Raw genomic sequence first — 19,609 nt, forward strand, 5'->3', positions numbered from 1 at the left:
AGTAATAGAACTTTTACAAAAGTCGCTTTTATGTAGATTAACAGTGAAATTAATCTCTGACAATTTTATTAAAAGTTGAGATAACTGGACAATGTGCTCTTTAAAGAAATCAGAGTACACAACAATGTCATCATAGTAGGCATCATATTTGTCAACATCTGCAATAACAGAGTTTATGACGCGTTGAAACGTTTGCCCAGCGTTTCTAATACCAAACGGCATGCGTTTATACCTACAGAAACCATTTGGGGTAACAAATGCAGAAATATCTTTGGCCCTTTCTGATAAAGAAATTTGCCAATAACCTGACAACGAGTGAATTTTGGAAATAACTCTTGATTGACCGATTTTATCAATTACATCCTCTATTCTAGGCAATGAGTAAGAGTCAGATTTGGTAAGTGCGTTGACTTTTCTGAAGTCAGTCAGAAATCTGTAAGAGCCAGCGCCTCTCGGTACCAAAAGGCAGCGGGAACTCCAATTGCTAAAACTGGGTTTAATGATGTCGTTTTCTAGCATGTAATCAATTTCATTTTTCATGATAACAGCTTTTTCAGGGTTTAACCTATAGGGATGTTGCTTTACAGCTTTAGCATCACCTACGTCAACATCGTGAGGGGGCACATTTGCTTCCTTAGGAATATCCCCGAAAATGGAGGGAAAGGTATCAATTAACTGTGACAATTTTTGACAAAATGTACAAACTGGTCATCTAAATGAGCTAAAAATGAGGAATTTAACAATGTTGGGGTTTTATCTTGTCAGGGATAACATCATCAGATTAATTAGACACACATATTGGTAAAATAACCTTAGCTGTGGAAAGAGAATCAGTACTATCATCATAGTACTTCTTTAATGAGTTAACATGATATATATTTTGTTTCTTCCTCCGGTCTGGAGTGTTGATGACGTAGTTCAGATCATTCAATCTAGCACGGGCCGTGAAGGGTCCACAGTACCTTAAGGATAAAGCATTGTTAAGGTTAGTACAAGAACAAGTACTTTTTCACCAGGACTGATTGTTCGTTTGTGAGTGCCATTGTCATACTGTTCTTTCATAACCACCTGGGCCTTTCTCAAGTTCTCATGGGCCAATTCACACACAGTTTTCAGGCGATGGTGAATATCAGCAAAGTTCTCTGTTGGGTGGGTTTCGGTGCCTGTCCACCGCTCTTGAATTAGCTTGAGAGGACCACGGACTGTGTGACCAAACACCAGCTGGAATGGTGAATATCCTAAAGACTCCTGTATACAGTCCCTTGCGGCAAAGATTACCCAGGGAACAGTTTCGTCCCACTGGGTATTGCTTCTTGTTACGTCCGGGTTAGCTTCGAATTCAAGAACAACGCTTCGTGTATAACTTCACTCCTTTTATTTGTCTCAATGCATTCAAGCGTACCATAACAGCGGGGCATAAGATTTTAGACCAAATAACGACATCGAAAGATTTTAAAACGCAACAGAGCGAAGACAAAACATTAGCTAGGTGGTGGAAGCTCGCGGAAAAGGGCAAACAATGTAAAACGATAGATGGGTTATTATATAAGATCATAAAACACAGCAAAACAGAAGATCAGATTAGACTAGCAATCCCAAGGGGACTTAGGTCCACCATCCTGAAATTAGGACACGACACACCTATGGCGGGGCACATGGGTGTAGCAAGAACGAAAGCCAGAATTCTGTCACAATTTAGCTGGCCAGGGGCAGGGGAGGATATCAGGCGTTACTGCGAAAGTTGTGATGTCTGCCAGAAAAGCAAAAACTCAACTCACACACTCACTCTCCCCTAATTCTAGATCATTCTATCCTATTCTAGTCTAACCTACACTGACCGTAACACTTCTCACAAAAGTTCTAAACATGGTTTTCATGGTCTGATGAAACCTCTCAAGAGCTCCCTGCGATTGTGGATGGTAAGCTGAGCTGACAACGTGCGATATGCCTAGCTTAGCCAGCGCTTCTTGAAAATGATGACTAGTGAAATTACTACCCTAGTCAGTTTGAACAATCCTTGGCAGACCGAAAGTCGTGAAGAACCTGGTCATGGCCCGGACGACGGTTCTTGCCTTGATGTTCCGCAAGGGTAACGCCTCAGGAAAGCGGGTACTCGTACACATGATCGTGAGCAGATACTCGTTCCCCGCTTTGGTTTTCGGCAAACGGCCGACGCAGTCCATAATCATCTTGCTAAATGGTTCGTCTACCACAAGAATCTGTTTCAACGGGGCCTTGGGAATATTTTGATTGGGTTTCCCGGCCAACTGACAGTCTTTGCAATGTTTGCAATAACGGGAGACATCGTTGCGCATTTTTGGCCAAAAAAAAAAACAGTTCTTTAATTTTTGCCATAGTTTTCTTGACCCCAGGATAAGCTGACATCTGGTTGTCATGAGCCAATTTCAGGATCTCCAGCCGGTATGGTGGAGGGACCCATAGTTGGTTTTTCACCAACCACGGTTCGGCAGGCGAAGCAGTCGATGGGAAAAAGCGTCGGAAGACCAGGTCATTTCCGGTGAAATACTCTCCATCGTCGGCCGAGATGGATTTCACGACCACCAATTGGAGTTCTACGTCTTCATTCTGTGCTTTTACAATGTCATCATGAGATGGTCGGTGGAGTGGATAGTCAAAAGATGACTGAACGTAGGTGGTAGAAGATTCATTCCTTTCCTGTGGACACTTAGGGGTAGTGTCATCCCGACGAGAAGAGTTCAACTTTGAACTGGCTGCTTGATGGGGGAGAGCGTTATGCGCTGATGTACGCACAACCTCTCTGTTGACTTGATGCCGCTTATAACAGTCCTTTATGAGATGTCCAGGTTTCTTACAGTATTGGCATACTGCTCGTCGACTGGTGGTGGTTCTGGGCTTCTCTATTGACTGGAGAGATTTCAGAGCTTGGCCAACAGGGGGACTGTTGCCAATGAGGAGAGAACTGGGTTGAGTCGGTTACTAGACAACTGTGGTTTCTTGTGAACCAGAGATTATGTGTCTGCCGACTCAGCAGCCTTCTTGATGTCAAATATCCTATTATCCAAGATATGTAGACGGATCGCATCGGGTAGGGCATTTATGAATTCCTCTATCAAGACCAGAGATTTGAGCCTTTCGAAATCTCCGACATCTTCTGAGTTGAGCCACCTCGAGAAAACTTTCTTTCTCGAACAAAAACTCCGCATAGGATTGGCTAGACTGTTTCCTGGGATTACGGAATTTTATCCTATAAGTTAAGCGCTAAATCATAGGCCTTTAAAATGGCAGCTTTGACCAGCCCATAATTGGTTTGTACATCATGAGAGAGTGCCTGGAATGTATTAGCAGCTTTCCCTATTAAAACAGTGCTCAACAAAGCGGTGATAGCATTTTCGGGCCACTCACAAGATTTTGCTAAACTTTCAAAAGAGTTGAAGAAAACAATTAAATCTAACTCGTTAAATTTCGGTACCAATTTACCGAATTCGGCAAGAATCTGGGCAACTGAAAGCTGAGTAGGTCCCACTTCCAACCTCACACCACCGCTAACCCAACCGAACTCATATCCCAACCTCTTCTTCTCTTACTCTATCTTGGCTTCTAATTCTTTTTCTTTTAAGACCTTCTCTAAAGTAATCCTCTCCTCAAACTATTTATCAATAGGTTTCACTTCACGGGACAGGTCCTCTGTTAAAAGACTTTCATCAAACAAACCTTCATTGATGAAGTGAAAAATAACCTTATCTTTTAACACTCGTGACATTTGAGTAGCAGAATACTCTAGACTCAACTCCCTAACCAACTGTAGTTTTCGATAGAAACGACTCCATCTAATCAACTACCGTGTTTCTCAACCAAAAAGAGCTCTCTAGATTAACACACAACAAGGAGACTGTTATGAACTCGTCCTGCACAGGTAGCTGACCTCTAGACCTAGATACCACAACTCTAGCCTTAGGCGGTTTACAATGGCCTCAGAACGGGGAAAAATTAACTCTAGATTTAAACTAGTGTCACAACCTGTACAACAAATTAAATCGCGTACGGGCCGACAATTATTACGAACGCTATTTTAACAGTCGCAGAGCTAGTGAACGTACCGGGTTCGCTTTGAAATGGCTAATAACAGGTGACAAAAACTAAAGAGTATCAGACACAAAAAACTCAACTTGGGCTTGTGAATAAATTCTAGGGGAAAGACACGATGAACTCTTGTTACTCACAACAACTTTAATCTACTAATAACCTTTTAATATGAGTACAGGTATAAAATGTGACACTAGGTCAGTACAAAATAATATAGACTCTAAGAGTACAAAATAAACCAAAACCCAACTTACAGCTGATGAAAAATCATTAGGTTACAAATATCACAGATATAGTAATAGGAAATGAACACAGCTTATAGAAAATTACTTAAAGCACTGAATGGTACTAGAATGACAAATAATAAGGTGAAAATGCTGTTTTAAACTATGTAACACAATATGGCGTCACACACATGGCACTCTCTCCCGAGATGTCTAGTAAGCGGCTGCGCAGAGCATGCGCTTTCAGGGTTTTTAAATCACCCCAGAACCAGGGGAGGTCACTCCAAAGTCATAAGACTATTGGTTGGGAATTTACCAAAGTTCGAAATAATCAATTAAAATTTATTGGAAAATTTCATCACATGGCGTGACGGAAAATATTGGTGATTGTATCACAACTCTTCCAAGGTCAATTACATAAATTAAAAAAAAAACTAAATTATTAAAAAAAATAAGACCTAAGTAGGTCACAGGGGGGTCATCTATTTAAGATGTCCTAAAAAATTTGGAATTTTAGACTTTTAGACCCCTCCCCGTCCACACACGTCAACTTTCGACGAACCCCCAACCCCCCAACCATGTAAACGTCCACAAAAATTCAGAAAGTCTCTCAAACCTTGTTAGCAAATTGCAAATTCAGTATGATGTATCATTTACATTGCTATGCTATCAATTGCTAATTTGATATAGGAATTTGATATTTTCAGTTATATCTCTTACTAGTCATAAATATTAAAAGTATAGTGATGATAAAATAAGTATATTTTAAACTACTTAATATAAATTAGGCCATAATTATGTGTTAAGCGCTCTGTTTATTTAAACAAGGTGAGGGGTGGAAGCAGGCGTTGTAACTGAAATAGCAATGTAAACAGAAAGTGATATTTCAACGCCAAGGGGAGACAGAGGTCTGTATCGTCGTCCCTATACTTGTGTCGCATGTGTGGTCGAATAATGGTCCTTGTTGTGTTTGAGGCTAACGGTCAATTCCATTCGCGGTTTGTGCTCTGCCATGAAAGCTTTATTTTTGTAGAGCTGATTGGCAGAAGTGGTTACACGTCTGACTTGATGCATGGAAGGCGAGGCGATTAGGTGCCGTGTGGAATGGTAGGTTCGGAACCCGTCGGGACTGTCTGTTCTGTCTTTACTTGGACTATATTCTGTACCTTTGTCTACCCTTGGCGTTGAAATAACACTTTCTGTTTACATTGCTATTTCTGTTTATTTAAATGTTTTGCCATACCAAACAGACACTGGAACGTATTAGACCTTTTACTTTTATATATAATACAATTATAATAATAGAATTTTTCTGCACTCATAAATGCCTTATAATATTAACATTCATAACATTTGTAAGTATTAGCGTCCTCGGTTCACGGCTTCAATCATTTCTTTTTGTTTTATGCAACAAACTACCCATTGCATAAGGTGTGGTAAGCGTTCGTGAAAAATAAGGAAATGTCTAGAAAAGTAAATGTTAGACTTTAATAAGTATGGAAAACCACTAGTCTTCGGGCTGGCTTTTTAAAAATCAGGATAATGCTAGGAATTTGATTTTAGAAATAAAACTTATCTATGATATCCGTTAGTCTACGGCGTGTAAACTTTCCCCATGTGAATGTGCTAAGATTATAAAAATTGTTCTTTATTGAAAGAGTGATCGCGCATGGACGCTTGGTGGCCTACCTCTCGATTTTACATACTATGTTTCCTAACGATAGTCAGAAGTTGGAGGCAATCATAAATATTTTGAATTAAAGATGGTGAGTTAGTTGGGCTGTAGACAAAACCAGTGGCGTAGCGAGATCGGATGTCACCCGGTGCGGCACTTAATGGTGACCCCCCTCAGAAAAAAAACCATTGCACATATATATATATATATATATATATATATATATATATATATATATATATATATATATATATATATATATATCAGGTTTACAAAATTATTTTGATAATATGAATAATTAATCAATTGGTGATTGGCTGTTATGTGATCTGCTTAGGGCCTAAGTTTAAACTTTGGTGGCGCCAGTGGCGTAGCGAGGTCGGGTGTCTCCCAGTGCGGCACTTAATGGTGTCACCCCCCCAGAGGCATTGAGACCCTTCCCAGGGACAAACTTTCAAATTTTCGATTTGCACCCCCCCCCATCAAACTTTCGATTTGCACCCCTCCCTCGAGTTTTCGATTTGCACCCCCCCCCCCAAACTTTCGATTTGCACCCCCCCTTCAAGTTTTCGATTTGCACCCCCCCCCCCTCAAACTTTCGATTTGCACCCCCCTCGAGTTTTTCTCTATATATTTTGCTATTTTTTGCCTTGGTGTCACCCCCCTAAATGGTGTCACCCGGTGCGGTCCGCACCCCCCGCCCCCCCCCTCGCTACGCCTCTGGGTGGCGCATTCGCAAACATGTTACCCTAAGGGGTTTTACCGACATGAATGTTTTTGTGTTACCCTCCGGGGTCGGTCTACGATCTCATAAAATATTAGGGGGATTGTTCATGAATTTATTTATATATATCTCATATATATCGCATGTAAGGAGAATTTCAATAATTTCAGTCATTTTTAGCCCTCTTGGAGGGCTTTGAGTCCTATCGACAGTTTTTACGCTTGACCTAGCCTTTTACCTATGTGCATGCAAAATATTAGCTAGAGTGACAGACGGTAAGTGCCCTAAAATCTGTGTGGAAATTACCCTTTGTTTTCCCATACATTTCAAACATATTAGGAAATACGACTTGTCAGTTTTGATAGCTTTCCCGGGTATGGCGAGGTTTATCTGACACCCTTAGGTGTTTTTCTACCACCTCACACAATATCAAGGGTGTTTCGTTCGGCATTTTATTTTCGTAATATAGCTCATATAATGCACCCGTCAGTCAAAGTCAGTTTTGACCATCTCTTCGTGGACATTGATGCCAACTGGCACCGATTATATTGTCCGAAGGCAGAAGTCTGTCAAATTTGAAGCTCCTGCGGCGCCGGGAAGTGCCCTATTGGGCAACCAACCACTTTGCTTTATTTATATATATATATATATATATATATATATATATATATATATATATATATATATATACGAGCTGACCCGCGCCGTAAGCATACGCCGCTACTTAGTTGTTTTATTTGCTACTTTTCAGTAATTCGTAATTTGTGATTCGACACTACCCTCTCTTTCTCCCTCCCCCCCCCCTGAATTGGCGGTGTCTTGTATTGTCCCCACGTAGAGAATTTTATATATATATTTTTTTTTATGTATTTAATCGGCTCTCTCCTTTCTTGTTTAGTTTCCATGACTCTGCAGCAAAGAGTAGTACAGAACGTACATTAGACTTGTAAATCCTTATTTTAGTTCTTTGCTGCAGTGAGGATGATTTCCAGATCTTAGCGAGTCTGTTGAAAGCTTGTGATGCCGTTGCTATTCTGTTGGCAATTTCTTTCTCCATGCTGCCATTTGCTGATATATAGCTGCCGAGGTACTTAAAGTCTTCGACCTCTTCTAGCTCTGCTCCATTCGCAAAGGTCTTGAGAGCACTTTTGGTTTTTATTTTCATTAGCTTGGTTTTTCCGGAGTTTATCTTTAGCCCAACGCTTTTGGCAATTTGCTCTATTTTTGTGGTTTTTGCTTGGATGTCTTTTTTGGGCATGTGAGAGTAAAGCCAAGTCATCAGCAAAGTCACAGTCCTCTAGGTGGTTGGTAAGTTCGCAAACAATTCCTCTTGGCTTATCATCAGTGGCTCTTCTCATAATCCAGTCTATTACCACCAAAATGATGACAGGTGAGATGACACAGCCCTGTCTGACTCCTGTTTTTATCTTGAACCAATCACTTTGCTGATTTTCATGTTGCACACAACATTGGCTGTCATAGTACATGTCCTTAAGTATGTTTATGACTTTTCTTGGAAAGCCATATAGCTCTAGTATCTTCCATAATGATGGATAGTGGATGCTATCAAATGCTTTCTCGAAATCTATGTAGTTGATGGAGAGAGACGAATTCCACTCCAGGGACTGTTCCACTATAGTGCGCAAGACAAATATTTGGTCGTTACATGACCTGTTGGCCCTGAAGCCAGCTTGTTCTTCACGAAGGATCCCATCAATTTCTTTCCTCATTCTTTGTAATAGGACTCTGCAGAAGATTTTTCCTGGTACTGACAGAAGATTAATGCCTCTCCAGTTCTCACAAACATTAAGGTCGCCCTTTTTGGGTAATTTGATAATGATTCCCCGTTTCCAAGATTCTGGGACTTTTTCTTCATTCCATACTTTATTGAAGATCCTTGGTAGAGTTTCTGCACCTATTTTTGGGTCTGCCTTTGGCATCTCCGCAGTAATTCTGTCCTCTCCTGGAGCCTTATTGCTTTTTGTTCTTTGGATAGCTTCTATTATTTCTTGTTCTAGGATGGGTCCTCTATACATTTCAAAATGTATGTTCATGTCAGTGAAGTCAGCAGTTTATTCTGGATCTGGTCTGTTTAGGGTCTCTTCAAAGTATTCAGCCCAACTTTTCAATTGATGTTTCTCCGTTGTGAGAACTTCTCCGTTTTTGTCATTGATAGTAGATGATCTATTTGCTATTCCGCCTGTTAGAGTCCTGATAAACTTGTAGACTGTTCTGCTATCTCCCCTATCCGCTGCAGCCTGTGCTTCTGTGGCCATTGTCTACATAGTTTCTTTTATCCTTCCTAGCATTCCTTTTTACTTCTTTTTGTAGTCTTCTATATTCTACATCGTTCCGTACCCTGCTTTCCATGGTTCCAGATAGTGTTTTAATTTTGGCTTCTCTTCTCTTTTCAATGAGATTCCAAGTATCGTTTGAGATCCATTCCTTCCTTTGTTTGCTCCTGTGCCCTAGTATGCATTGGCTTGTTTTCGTGTATACATCCAGGATCTTCTTGCATTGTGTATTGTTGTCCTCTTCTGATAGGTTCTCGAGTAGACTAAATCTATTTTTAAGTTCAATTGCAAAGTTTGCCTTAATGGTGGGATCTTTTAGTTTAGCTGAATCAAATAGCTGGTGGTTTACTATTCTGTCGACTCTCCTAAGCTTGAGTTGTAGCTTGCATAAGACTAGATTATGGTCGCTACCCACGTCAGATCCTCTGCCTTTTTTAATTTATACCATGTTTTCTCTATCATTTGTTAAATTTTGCCATTAAAAGACTATTTAACACACTAATTAATCACTTAATTAAGTGGAATTATCATTTTTCTGTATATACGTTGCTATTTTTTGCCTTGATGTCACCCCCTCCTAAATGGTGTCATCCGATGCTGTCCGCTCCGACCCCCCCACTGCCCCTTCCTTACCCCTTGCTACTATTTGATGTCGTTTGTGGGTTGGGGTAAATTCGTCAAATCGACGTGACTTCATATTACTTTAACTGAACATTACTGAAACTTCCTGCCACACGTGTTTCCACAACAAACCACATCTCCCCCTTATCTTGTGAGCCCTACAACCTAACAACGCGAGTACATTTCACATTCGCCATTATTTTTATTTCTAATTTTAAAAGGTGTTTTTTTTTAGTTTAAAAAAAAACACCACCTAATCCTACATCGAATAAGGCTTTAACACATGATTTGGTTGCACGATCAATCAGGGCCTAGGTCTACATCTAATTGTTTTTTAACTTAATTTTCAATTCTTTGAAATATTTATAGAAAAACTTGATATACACCGGATTTTTTTTTTAGAAAATAGCCGCAGTCAGTATCTCTCCCGCTTGCGCTTTTTTTTTTACATCTGATACATTTACTAACCCGTTGATCTGGTGTTTTCTCAACACAAAAAAAAATTCATAAAAAAACTTTTTAATAACAACCTTTTATGTAATAATGCACTAAAAAGTAGAAAATAAGTTATACACTACTATTTAAATAACAAGAAAGAAAAGCGTGGATCACTTTAGTACCTATTGGATACCTTTACTATTGTTTAGGAAGAGACTCATGCTTTTTCTACTTTTTAGTGCATTATTACACAAAAGCTTGTTATTAAAACGTTTATTGTGATTTTTTTTTAGTATTTTACATGTTTTATTTACAATAGAGTTACATGACTAAAAACCATTGTGCACCTATTGAACGTGATGACGCCTATTGAACGTGATGACGCGTGTATAATATCGCGGAATAGTTTAATGAGACAGCCTACTAATTTGGACAAAATTTTAATATACTCATAAAATATTAATCACGCAACGAAATAAGTCAAATTTAATGTCATGATGCATTGTCTTCATGACTTGACCACGTACCAACTACAAACCACATCTGTCGAAGTGCCCGTAATTTCGCTCGGGTGTTTCGAATTAGACTGACGACAGACAGAGGAAGTGAGTTAAATAAAAGCTTGTCTTCTTCTTCTTCTTCGTTCTTAATTTTTTAAGTTTGAAGGGATCGAGCCTTATTTGCAAGAGGGTTTGAACTCGTGAGTTTTTTCGAATTTATCAACCATGAGCTTTGCCGACTCGACCACGCCTCCATCACAATTAATGATACGTGTCAACTGGTTATGCGCCATTGATGCCATTGACCCCGATTTTAGCTTGCTTTTCTTTTTGGATTTGCTTCTATAGCCTTTGTCCAACCAAGAACAAACTACAAGGCAGCAGTTGTTTTGATTTTGGAGTTGTCTCTCCTAGAAGAGTGGCTGTCCCCAGCTAACGAGCCTCATCTGGTCGAGGGTTAGAACTCGAGACTTTTCGGCTTGTAAAATCTTCCTGTTCCTGTTCCTGTTCCTGTTCCTTTTCCCATTCCCATTCCCAGTCCCAGTCCCAGTCCTAGTCCTAGTCCTAGTCCTAGTCCTAGTCCTAGTCCTAGTCCTAGTCCTAGTCCTAGTCACAGTCACAGTCACAGTCACAGTCATAGTCATAAACAGACGAGTTACCTTGTTTTCTAATCGTCAGGACACGGGTTTACCTACAATACCACTTGAAAAAATCGAGAGTACATTAATCACTCAGCGAAATAAAGAGGTAGAAATCACTTCGGTGACCACCCATGTGTCAAGTACTTAGAGGGGCGCTCTGGTGTTTTAAACATCAGTGTGACTGATGCAAAATGTTCGCGTTACTAATGTTCTATTATTAGATGCTCCATCTCCATTTCTGATTGGATTGTCTAAAAATAGATACTAATTGCATAATTCGCAAAGTGACGAAACTGTTTGGATTTTTTTACGGACAAAAAGAAACATCCCAATTAATAATCTAACCTTCGTTAATTTTTCTGATTTTTAAAATAAAATGTATTGCTAGGCTCTCAACGGCTCATGTGAGCCTTTGGGGACCAAAACTGGAAGTTTTGTTCGCAGACTAATCGCACCGTACTAGGGCGCCGGCGGACACGCCTGATTAAATTTAGTGAGCGATTGTAACTCCCCATCTTATCCATTGTCTATCACACTTTTTATACCGAACATAGTCACCATAGCGCTCACGGAAAACACCAGGGGGCCAAATCGCATCCTGTTAGAGGCCGCCCATGCAAAATCAAAAATCCCCTCACCCCCACAGAAAACTTCTCGGGAGTATTCATCAACTCCCTAAAGTTTAATGTCACTCGGATAAACGGTGTCGAACCGCAATAGACTTTTATTTTTATATACCGTATAAAGTGAATAATCGCACCCTCCCGTAGCGCCGCCCTTGCGAAATTACAAAAGATTTTTTACAGAAACCTCACCTGGTGTGTTTTAATCAACTCCCCAAAGTTTGATGGCGATTGGATGAATGGTATCAAGCAGCAATTGACTTTAATTTTTATATACCGTAAAAAGAGAAAAAAACAAATCGCGCCTTGCCGGGGCGCCACCCCTGCGAATTTGAAAACAAATTTATGGAGAAACCTCTCCAGAAATACTGTCAATAACTTCCCAAAGTTTCCCAAATTGCTTTTTTTTTAAGTATGCGATAGTTTAAAAAAAACTTTTTTTTCTATAAAATTCATTTCAATTCCATCGTGACTAAGTTTTATTAATACATGAAAAACAAATACTGAAAATATGGTTGAAACTGTGTTACTACTAAAATAAAAGAAGTAGACCTTTTAGTTTTAAGACACTAAGAAAAGAGAAAAACAGCAAAACGTTTTTAAAATTGCAGGTTACAAAAATATCATTTCTGTGTCATTTCTAAAGTCAATTGAAAGCTTGGGTTTTTCCGAGGTGACGGATAATACGATACACAATAACCGGAGAAATTCAGCTGCTTTACGATGATGTCAAATACAATATAATGACGATATTGAGTGCGTGTAAGATTGTGGAAAATTTACTATTATTTAATTAAGTTAAAGGGGTAAAAAAATTGTAATTTAAACACATTACAAAAATTCTTACTAAAATTATTGCTTTCTTAATACAAAAATTGTCAACGTATCCAATGGTACAAGAGACTCTTTTTGACAGAAAATCAGGATTTTAGTGATTTTTATCTGCACATATCCCAGACAGACTAAGCCTACATCTAATCATAAACCTAACATGAAACTAACTAAAACATTAAATTTATTCTTTACTCTAAAACTTGTTTAAATGAAATCATAAACCTGCGCATAAAACACTATAATACATTATAAGACATATTTTTATATCGCTCAACATTGACCATTTCTGAAACATTCAAATGCATTGTGTTCAAAACAGTCCCAATATGCTGCCTCATAAATCCAATATCTTTCTTTTTAGACACAAACTCGTGTCCACTCCCTCTTTGTCATGCATTTATGACCACCATGACGAGAGGAGGAGGATCACAAGAAACTCGAAATGTGTGGTCACTTTGTGGTCATTTGTTGCGGGTAAAGTTGGCTTTATGTTAACTTCCACACATCAAATATAACATGCGCACACAATTACAAAAAACAAAAAACAAAAAACATCTACCTATATTTATTTTACTTCAACAAAACATCATATTAAATACCCAAACTGATTCATTAATATTCTCGAATTAAATGATCTGACAACCGTATTATATACAAAATTTATAATATTGCAGGAAATTAGGTATTTTTAATTTTTAGAACTATTTTTTTAAATTTTTTTTTTTTTTGTTTAACAAAAATGTATCAAAGTTCTCTTGAACTAACATGCCGATTAGTAAATAACACTTTAATTGAAAGAATGAAAAACATTTTTTTTTTAGATCTCGTGTTGAAAAATCTGTCAACAATATCTGATTATAAAAAAGACTTTATTGTTGGTACCTATAACAAATAACAAATAAATGTGTCATTAAAAATATAGTCGAAGCATAACATATAAATAATGCAGTAGAACGCATTTAACTTTTAAATAGCCCGTTTGAATTACATAATGTACAATATTGTTCACTAATAAACATTGCGTTAGTCAGTGATCAGCCATCAAGCAAATAATTATAAGTCATTAATAAATTTTCACAGCAATTTTAAAAACAGTTAAATTTAAATATCAAACGAATTTTTTTTATCCAAACAATTTTTGTGTCAATTCAAAGAACGGGGAAAAGTAAAAGATTTAATTAATGATGCATTTACTTCCCTTAAATACCTAAAACAGAACAGTCAAACAGGTTAATTTTCAATATCTTAGTATTACATTTGTGAGAATCTGGGATTTTTCCCGGTTCTATCACCTTTCCAAATAACAAGTTTGTGCCGCTGTAAGTCTAAGTCATTATTTGGTCGATTCAAACAATATTAGTAAGATAGTTATAGTTTTCACTTTACACTAAGAGTGTACCGCACACTTTGTCAACAGAAATTTCTCGGCAACTTATCTGCTAATAACCAATCTGTTTTGGGTGTGACTAATAGACAGACATCCCTATTTCACTTTATAAATATAGATAACGAGCAATTTTAATTGAACCCATATTCTACTAGCGTCCCACTTATGGGACGCTTGTAAAAAAAATTGCTAAAATTTATTAAAAACTAGTTAAAACACAAATTATGTTTAATTGTATTTGAAAATGGCTAGACTATTGAATTTGTGTGTGTTTTGTGAATAAAATTAATTTAGGAAAATGTTATAGTGCCGGATTTGCAGGACTTGTCAAAATGGCGGAAAAAAGAAAACATGCGCACATGAAAATGCATATCTTCTAAAATATTAACATTTTAAGTGCAAAATACATTTGAAACTTGTAGCAGTACCATATTGCTATCTGATAAAAATTTAAGAATAACAATTTTCTTTTACTACTTCGTTATATCAAGTGTACAACAAGCGTCCCATTAGTGGGACGCTAGCAACGAATGGCCCCATGTAGATTGTTACACAAACGTCACATTTATTGGACACTAACGAGAAACACAGATGCAAATGTTTATGTTAAATGGTTATTTAAGGTGTAACAGTTGTTGACTTTGTTAACTACTGACTTTGGGGTGTTAAGTAGTATTTATAGATATTTATTTATGACCTTGACCTATATTTATGCAGATTGTTGCAACTGTTGACTTTGGTGTGTTAAGTAGTATTTATAGATATTTAATTATAACCTTGAGCTATATTTTCTTATATATTATTGTATTAAAAAATTGCAATTATTGAAAAACTTACATTTTATTTTTAAGTTGTCAGAATTACACTTACTGAAATATTTAATACCATTGAATACAAACTAATTTAGTATTGCTGTAAATTTACTAGCGCGTGATATTAAAATTATAACAAACCAGAATAATAACAATGGCCACGATTTAGGTGAAATGATTCAATCATGGGGGTTGGTTAACTCTCTTCATATAAGAGAGCTTAAGCTACATATAGCAGAAATGCGAATTAGCTGTGTACAGTTGTCATGCCCCAATAATATTCCCCTCCAAAGGTTCCCGATACCAGTTTTACTGTGTTAACTTTTTAAGGAGATTCCTGGTGTTAGATTAAGAGCTGTTCGCATAGTGAATTGCATACATGGATGAGAGCCATGAACACTCAATACAGGCCCCCAGAGACGGATCCAGGCCCTAGATATAAGAGGTCTGATGTCCTAATGTATGCCTGTGGGGGGGGGGGGGAATAGCGAGGGTAACAAAAGAGAAGACGACTGGATGACATCTGGGACTGGACCGGATCGTCTTTTGCAAATTCACTGAGGGCAGAGGGCAGAGTTTCTTCCAGGCATCATAACGGAGGAAGGGGTGGGGGCTCTGCCCCCAGAACAAAATGGAATTTATATACAAAACATACTTTTACCAATGTCCACCCTTCCCCTGAAATTTAAGTCCCCACCCCTGAAAATTTCAAGTACGCCCCCCAAAATATCAATTATTTATATTTAATTATATTACAGTTTCGATGAATAATAAGAATATTTGTGATCATGTGTGTATAATTAGATGTACTAGTCACAGCTTTACTTATGTCCAAGTGTTGTTCGCTTTGAAAACTAGACATTTGAACATAATTTCTGCATTTTAGAGCATGGTATGGCTAACCCAATTGATCATTATCAGTATTTTTAGCTGTCCTAAACAATGTAATCATTGGTCTAACAATAAAAAATCAGTATACAGCTTAATTTTCGCGTGATTAGCCATATTTTGTGATACATGATTTTATTTTTCAATAAATGTACATGGGGCCGTTCGTTGCTAGCGTCCCATTTATGGGACGTTTTTTAAAAAATCGATATTTAAAAAAGTATTGATTTTTAAAAAAATTCCATAGTCATTCCTTCATTCAGTGCCCAAAAGCTAAACCATATCAAAAAAATTATAAAAATTTGAGACCTTGGGATAATATGGGTTAATTAAAGAGCAGATTAGTTTTCTTATACAAAAAAACGTGTTTTTCGAAACACATAGTTCCCCTATTCAGGTGGCAGTTTATATAAAATAATAAAATAGAATAAAACAATGTATGTCAGAAAAAATGAAAAAAAAATAATAATATCAAATCCTAACCTTTGTGATCGCAAAATTAAATTGATGTTTCTTACTTTTCTTATTCTATTCTACTGTTTAATCTAGATTACTAAATATTAATATTTTTCTACTACTTAGGTTTTTCTTTTAAATGTCCTTTACAAATACATTTACAGTTGTTACACTTGTTTCCTTTGACAATAAACCTTATTATGATGTCCATGCAGCTAATTGTAACTTTAATTAAGAAAGTACATTCATTAATTTAACGTTCTTTTTCAGTTTAAAATGTACAGTCTAAAGCCGTTGGATCTAATTTTACTTGGCAAAACAGGAAATGGGAAAAGCGCCTCAGGAAATTCAATCTTAAGGAAAGAAAAGGTTTTTAAAAGCAATTATAGATCATCCTCTGTGACAAAAAAGCCGCAGTACGAATGGAGTAGATTTGAAAATTATAGGATACAAGTAGTCGACGCACCAGGAGTAATTGATACACATTCAAAGAAAGATGAAGACATTAAACTCATCACAGGAGCCATGGAGAAAGCTATAATAGCTAATCCTGACGGTTACCACGCGTTTTTAGTTGTTGTAAAATTCGGTACAAGATTTACTAAAGACGAACAAAAAGCGATTCAGATACTGAAAGGAATACTGGGAGAGGATTTTCTTAGAAACTATGGCATCATCATCATGACCAATGGGGACGATTTTAAACGAGAACAAGATAAAAACAATTTGACATTAGCTAATTTTTGCGAAGAAGAGGAAGGTCCTTTCAAAGAACTTTTGAATGAGTGCAGCAACAGAATTGTTGTGTTTGACAATGTTACGAAAAATGTAGATGAAAAGTACGAGCAAGTAAAGAATCTGGTCGAAATGGTGGATTGTCTCCCAAGTAGGGGCACAAGATACACGAATGGACTTTTCGAAAAAGCTTCATTGCAACGTAAACACATGTATATAACCTCGAAATTACCCATGATTCAAAAAGAAATATTTGAAGCTCAAAGTCTAATTTTAGATGAAATAAAAAATAGCGATTTCGAGCAAAACGAAAGAAAAAAAGTAGATCTATTGTCCCAACTTTTTCCACGAATTGATGTTATCATCAATGACTTAACTAAAAAGGATCAGGGTACTGGGGCACTGAAAGAATTGTTGGATAACGTGAAGAAGACCAGAAATGACGTAACGAATAAAATAAAGCACGCTAAGCAAATAATCGAAGAAAATGAAAAAATGAAAGCTTTAGAGGAGAAGATTAAAAGGGAAAGTGAGGAAATGATTGAAAAGAAAACACAAAAACTCAAAAAAGAAAGAGATGCAGTACAAAAGCAAATGAAGGAAGAAATGCAGAAACTTGAATTTAAGCTGCGGCTGATGGCCATGGAAGCAGAAGAAAGAGAAAGAAATAAAGAACTTGAGAGAGAAATAATAGCAGCCGAACAAAAGCGAATGGATGAAGAAATAAAAGATCTTCAGCTAAAACTGCAGATGAAGACCAAGGACGAACAATGCTCAGTAATGTAAAGAAGGTTGAAATAAAATAAAACGCATAAAAACATTTTAATAGAGGCTTTTATGTAATTAAAAAAGGTTGTTTTTTTAAATATATAAATGAACTAATATTTAAATAACTATAAAGAAAATCTTGGGTTGCTATAACATTATGTATTGAATACTAGAGTTTAAGTAGTGACCCACCCTTTTCTTTTTAGTTATTAAAATGGCTCCCAGTCAAAACTCCTATCGACATAAACACCCCCCGGACATGAACCTCCTGGACAGCCCCTCCTCCCCCCCCCGCGACATAAACCCCCTGAATAATTAGCCCCCGACTGATGTTTATATAAGGAAATAATAACGATGATGTAAACCCAAAAAATATAATTTAATTTAATTAATGTAATTTTTAACGACCAAAAAAAGAGATTCTACATAAAAACATGCTATTAGAAAGTCAAGGAGTGACCGTGGTTGTATTTGATCAAAGATCGGGCACAGATAACACATTAGATATAGGTCATCCACATGTAGGAGCCATGCGAATCAAAGCAACACATTTTTAACAATACAAAAGATGTGAGAGATTCACCGACAGAAGCTTGGTACATATACCCCTTGGCATACAGGAGCATGGTTTAAATACGACATCAAATTTATTTCTCCACAAATCGTATAATTTCTTGAATGGAGTTTGTTCAATCTAATAAGGCAATTTAAAATTGATTTTTGAAGGCTAATTTTACGTCAAGCAACACGGTTTGGAGAAAGAAGTTGTTTAACTTGAGTGTGCGAAAAGACGAGACAATGCAGAAAGCGAAGTTAAGATAAAGATTCATGGTGAAGAGCTTGTTGAATGTTGTAATGAACATTCGCATGGACCAGATTCATCTCAACTAGAAGTGTGTAAAGTAGTGCAGCACATTGGCATGGATCAGATCCATCTCAAATAGAAGTGTGTAAAGTAGTGCAGCACATTGGCATGACCAGATCCATATAATTTAGAAGTGTGTAAAGTAGTGCAGCACATTGGCATGGATCAGATCCATATAATTTAGGAGTGTGTAAAGTAGTGCAGCACATTGGCATGATCAGATCCATCTCAACTAGAAGTGTGTAAAGTAGTGCAGCACATTGGCATGGATCAGATCCATCTCAACTAGAAGTGTGTAAAGTAGTGCAGCACATTGGCATGACCAGATCCATCTCAACTAGAAGTGTGTAAAGTAGTGCAGCACATTGGCATGGATCAGATCCATATAATTTAGAAGTGTGTAAAGTAGTGAAGCACATTGGCATGACCAGATCCATCTCAACTAGAAGTGTGTAAAGTAGTGCAGCACATTGGCATGGACTAGATCCATCTCAACTAGAAGTGTGTAAAGTAGTGCAGCACATTTGCATGACCAGATCCATCTCAACTAGAAGTGTGTAAAGTAGTGCAGCACATTGGCATGGACCAGATCCATCTCAACTAGAAGTGTGTAAAGTAGTGCAGCACATTTGCATGGACCAGATCCATCTCAACTAGAAGTGTGTAAAGTAGTGCAGCACATTGGCATGGATCAGATCCATATAATTTAGAAGTGTGTAAAGTAGTGCAGCACATTGGCATGGATCAGATCCATATAATTTAGAAGTGTGTAAAGTAGTGCAGCACATTGGCATGGATCAGATCCATCTCAACTAGAAGTGTGTAAAGTAGTGCAGCACATTGGCATGACCAGATCCATCTCAACTAGAAGTGTGTAAAGTAGTGCAGCACATTGGCATGGATCAGATCCATATAATTTAGAAGTGTGTAAAGTAGTGCAGCACATTGGCATGACCAGATCCATCTCAACTAGAAGTGTGTAAAGTAGTGCAGCACATTGGCATGGACCAGATCCATCTCAACTAGAAGTGTGTAAAGTAGTGCAGCACATTGGCATGA

At 37.5% G+C, this 19,609-nt stretch overlaps 1 protein-coding gene across 1 annotated transcript in view; it reads left to right on the top strand.

Moving 5' to 3' along the window:
- Positions 1-17,703, top strand: part of LOC131944244 (GTPase IMAP family member 9-like) — a 35,733-nt gene extending 18,030 nt beyond the window's left edge. The window contains exon 2 of the mRNA XM_059304783.1: positions 16,453-17,703. Coding sequence (XP_059160766.1) covers positions 16,459-17,703 — 1,245 coding nt within the window. The 5' untranslated portion in view covers positions 16,453-16,458. The remainder of the gene's footprint in view (positions 1-16,452) is intronic.
- The last annotated feature ends 1,906 nt before the right edge of the window (positions 17,704-19,609 follow it).

Source organism: Physella acuta, unplaced genomic scaffold, assembly GCF_028476545.2.
Source record: "Physella acuta isolate Inbredline_101_S28 unplaced genomic scaffold, ASM2847654v3 ptg000486l, whole genome shotgun sequence".
Lineage (NCBI taxonomy): Eukaryota > Metazoa > Mollusca > Gastropoda > Physidae > Physella > Physella acuta.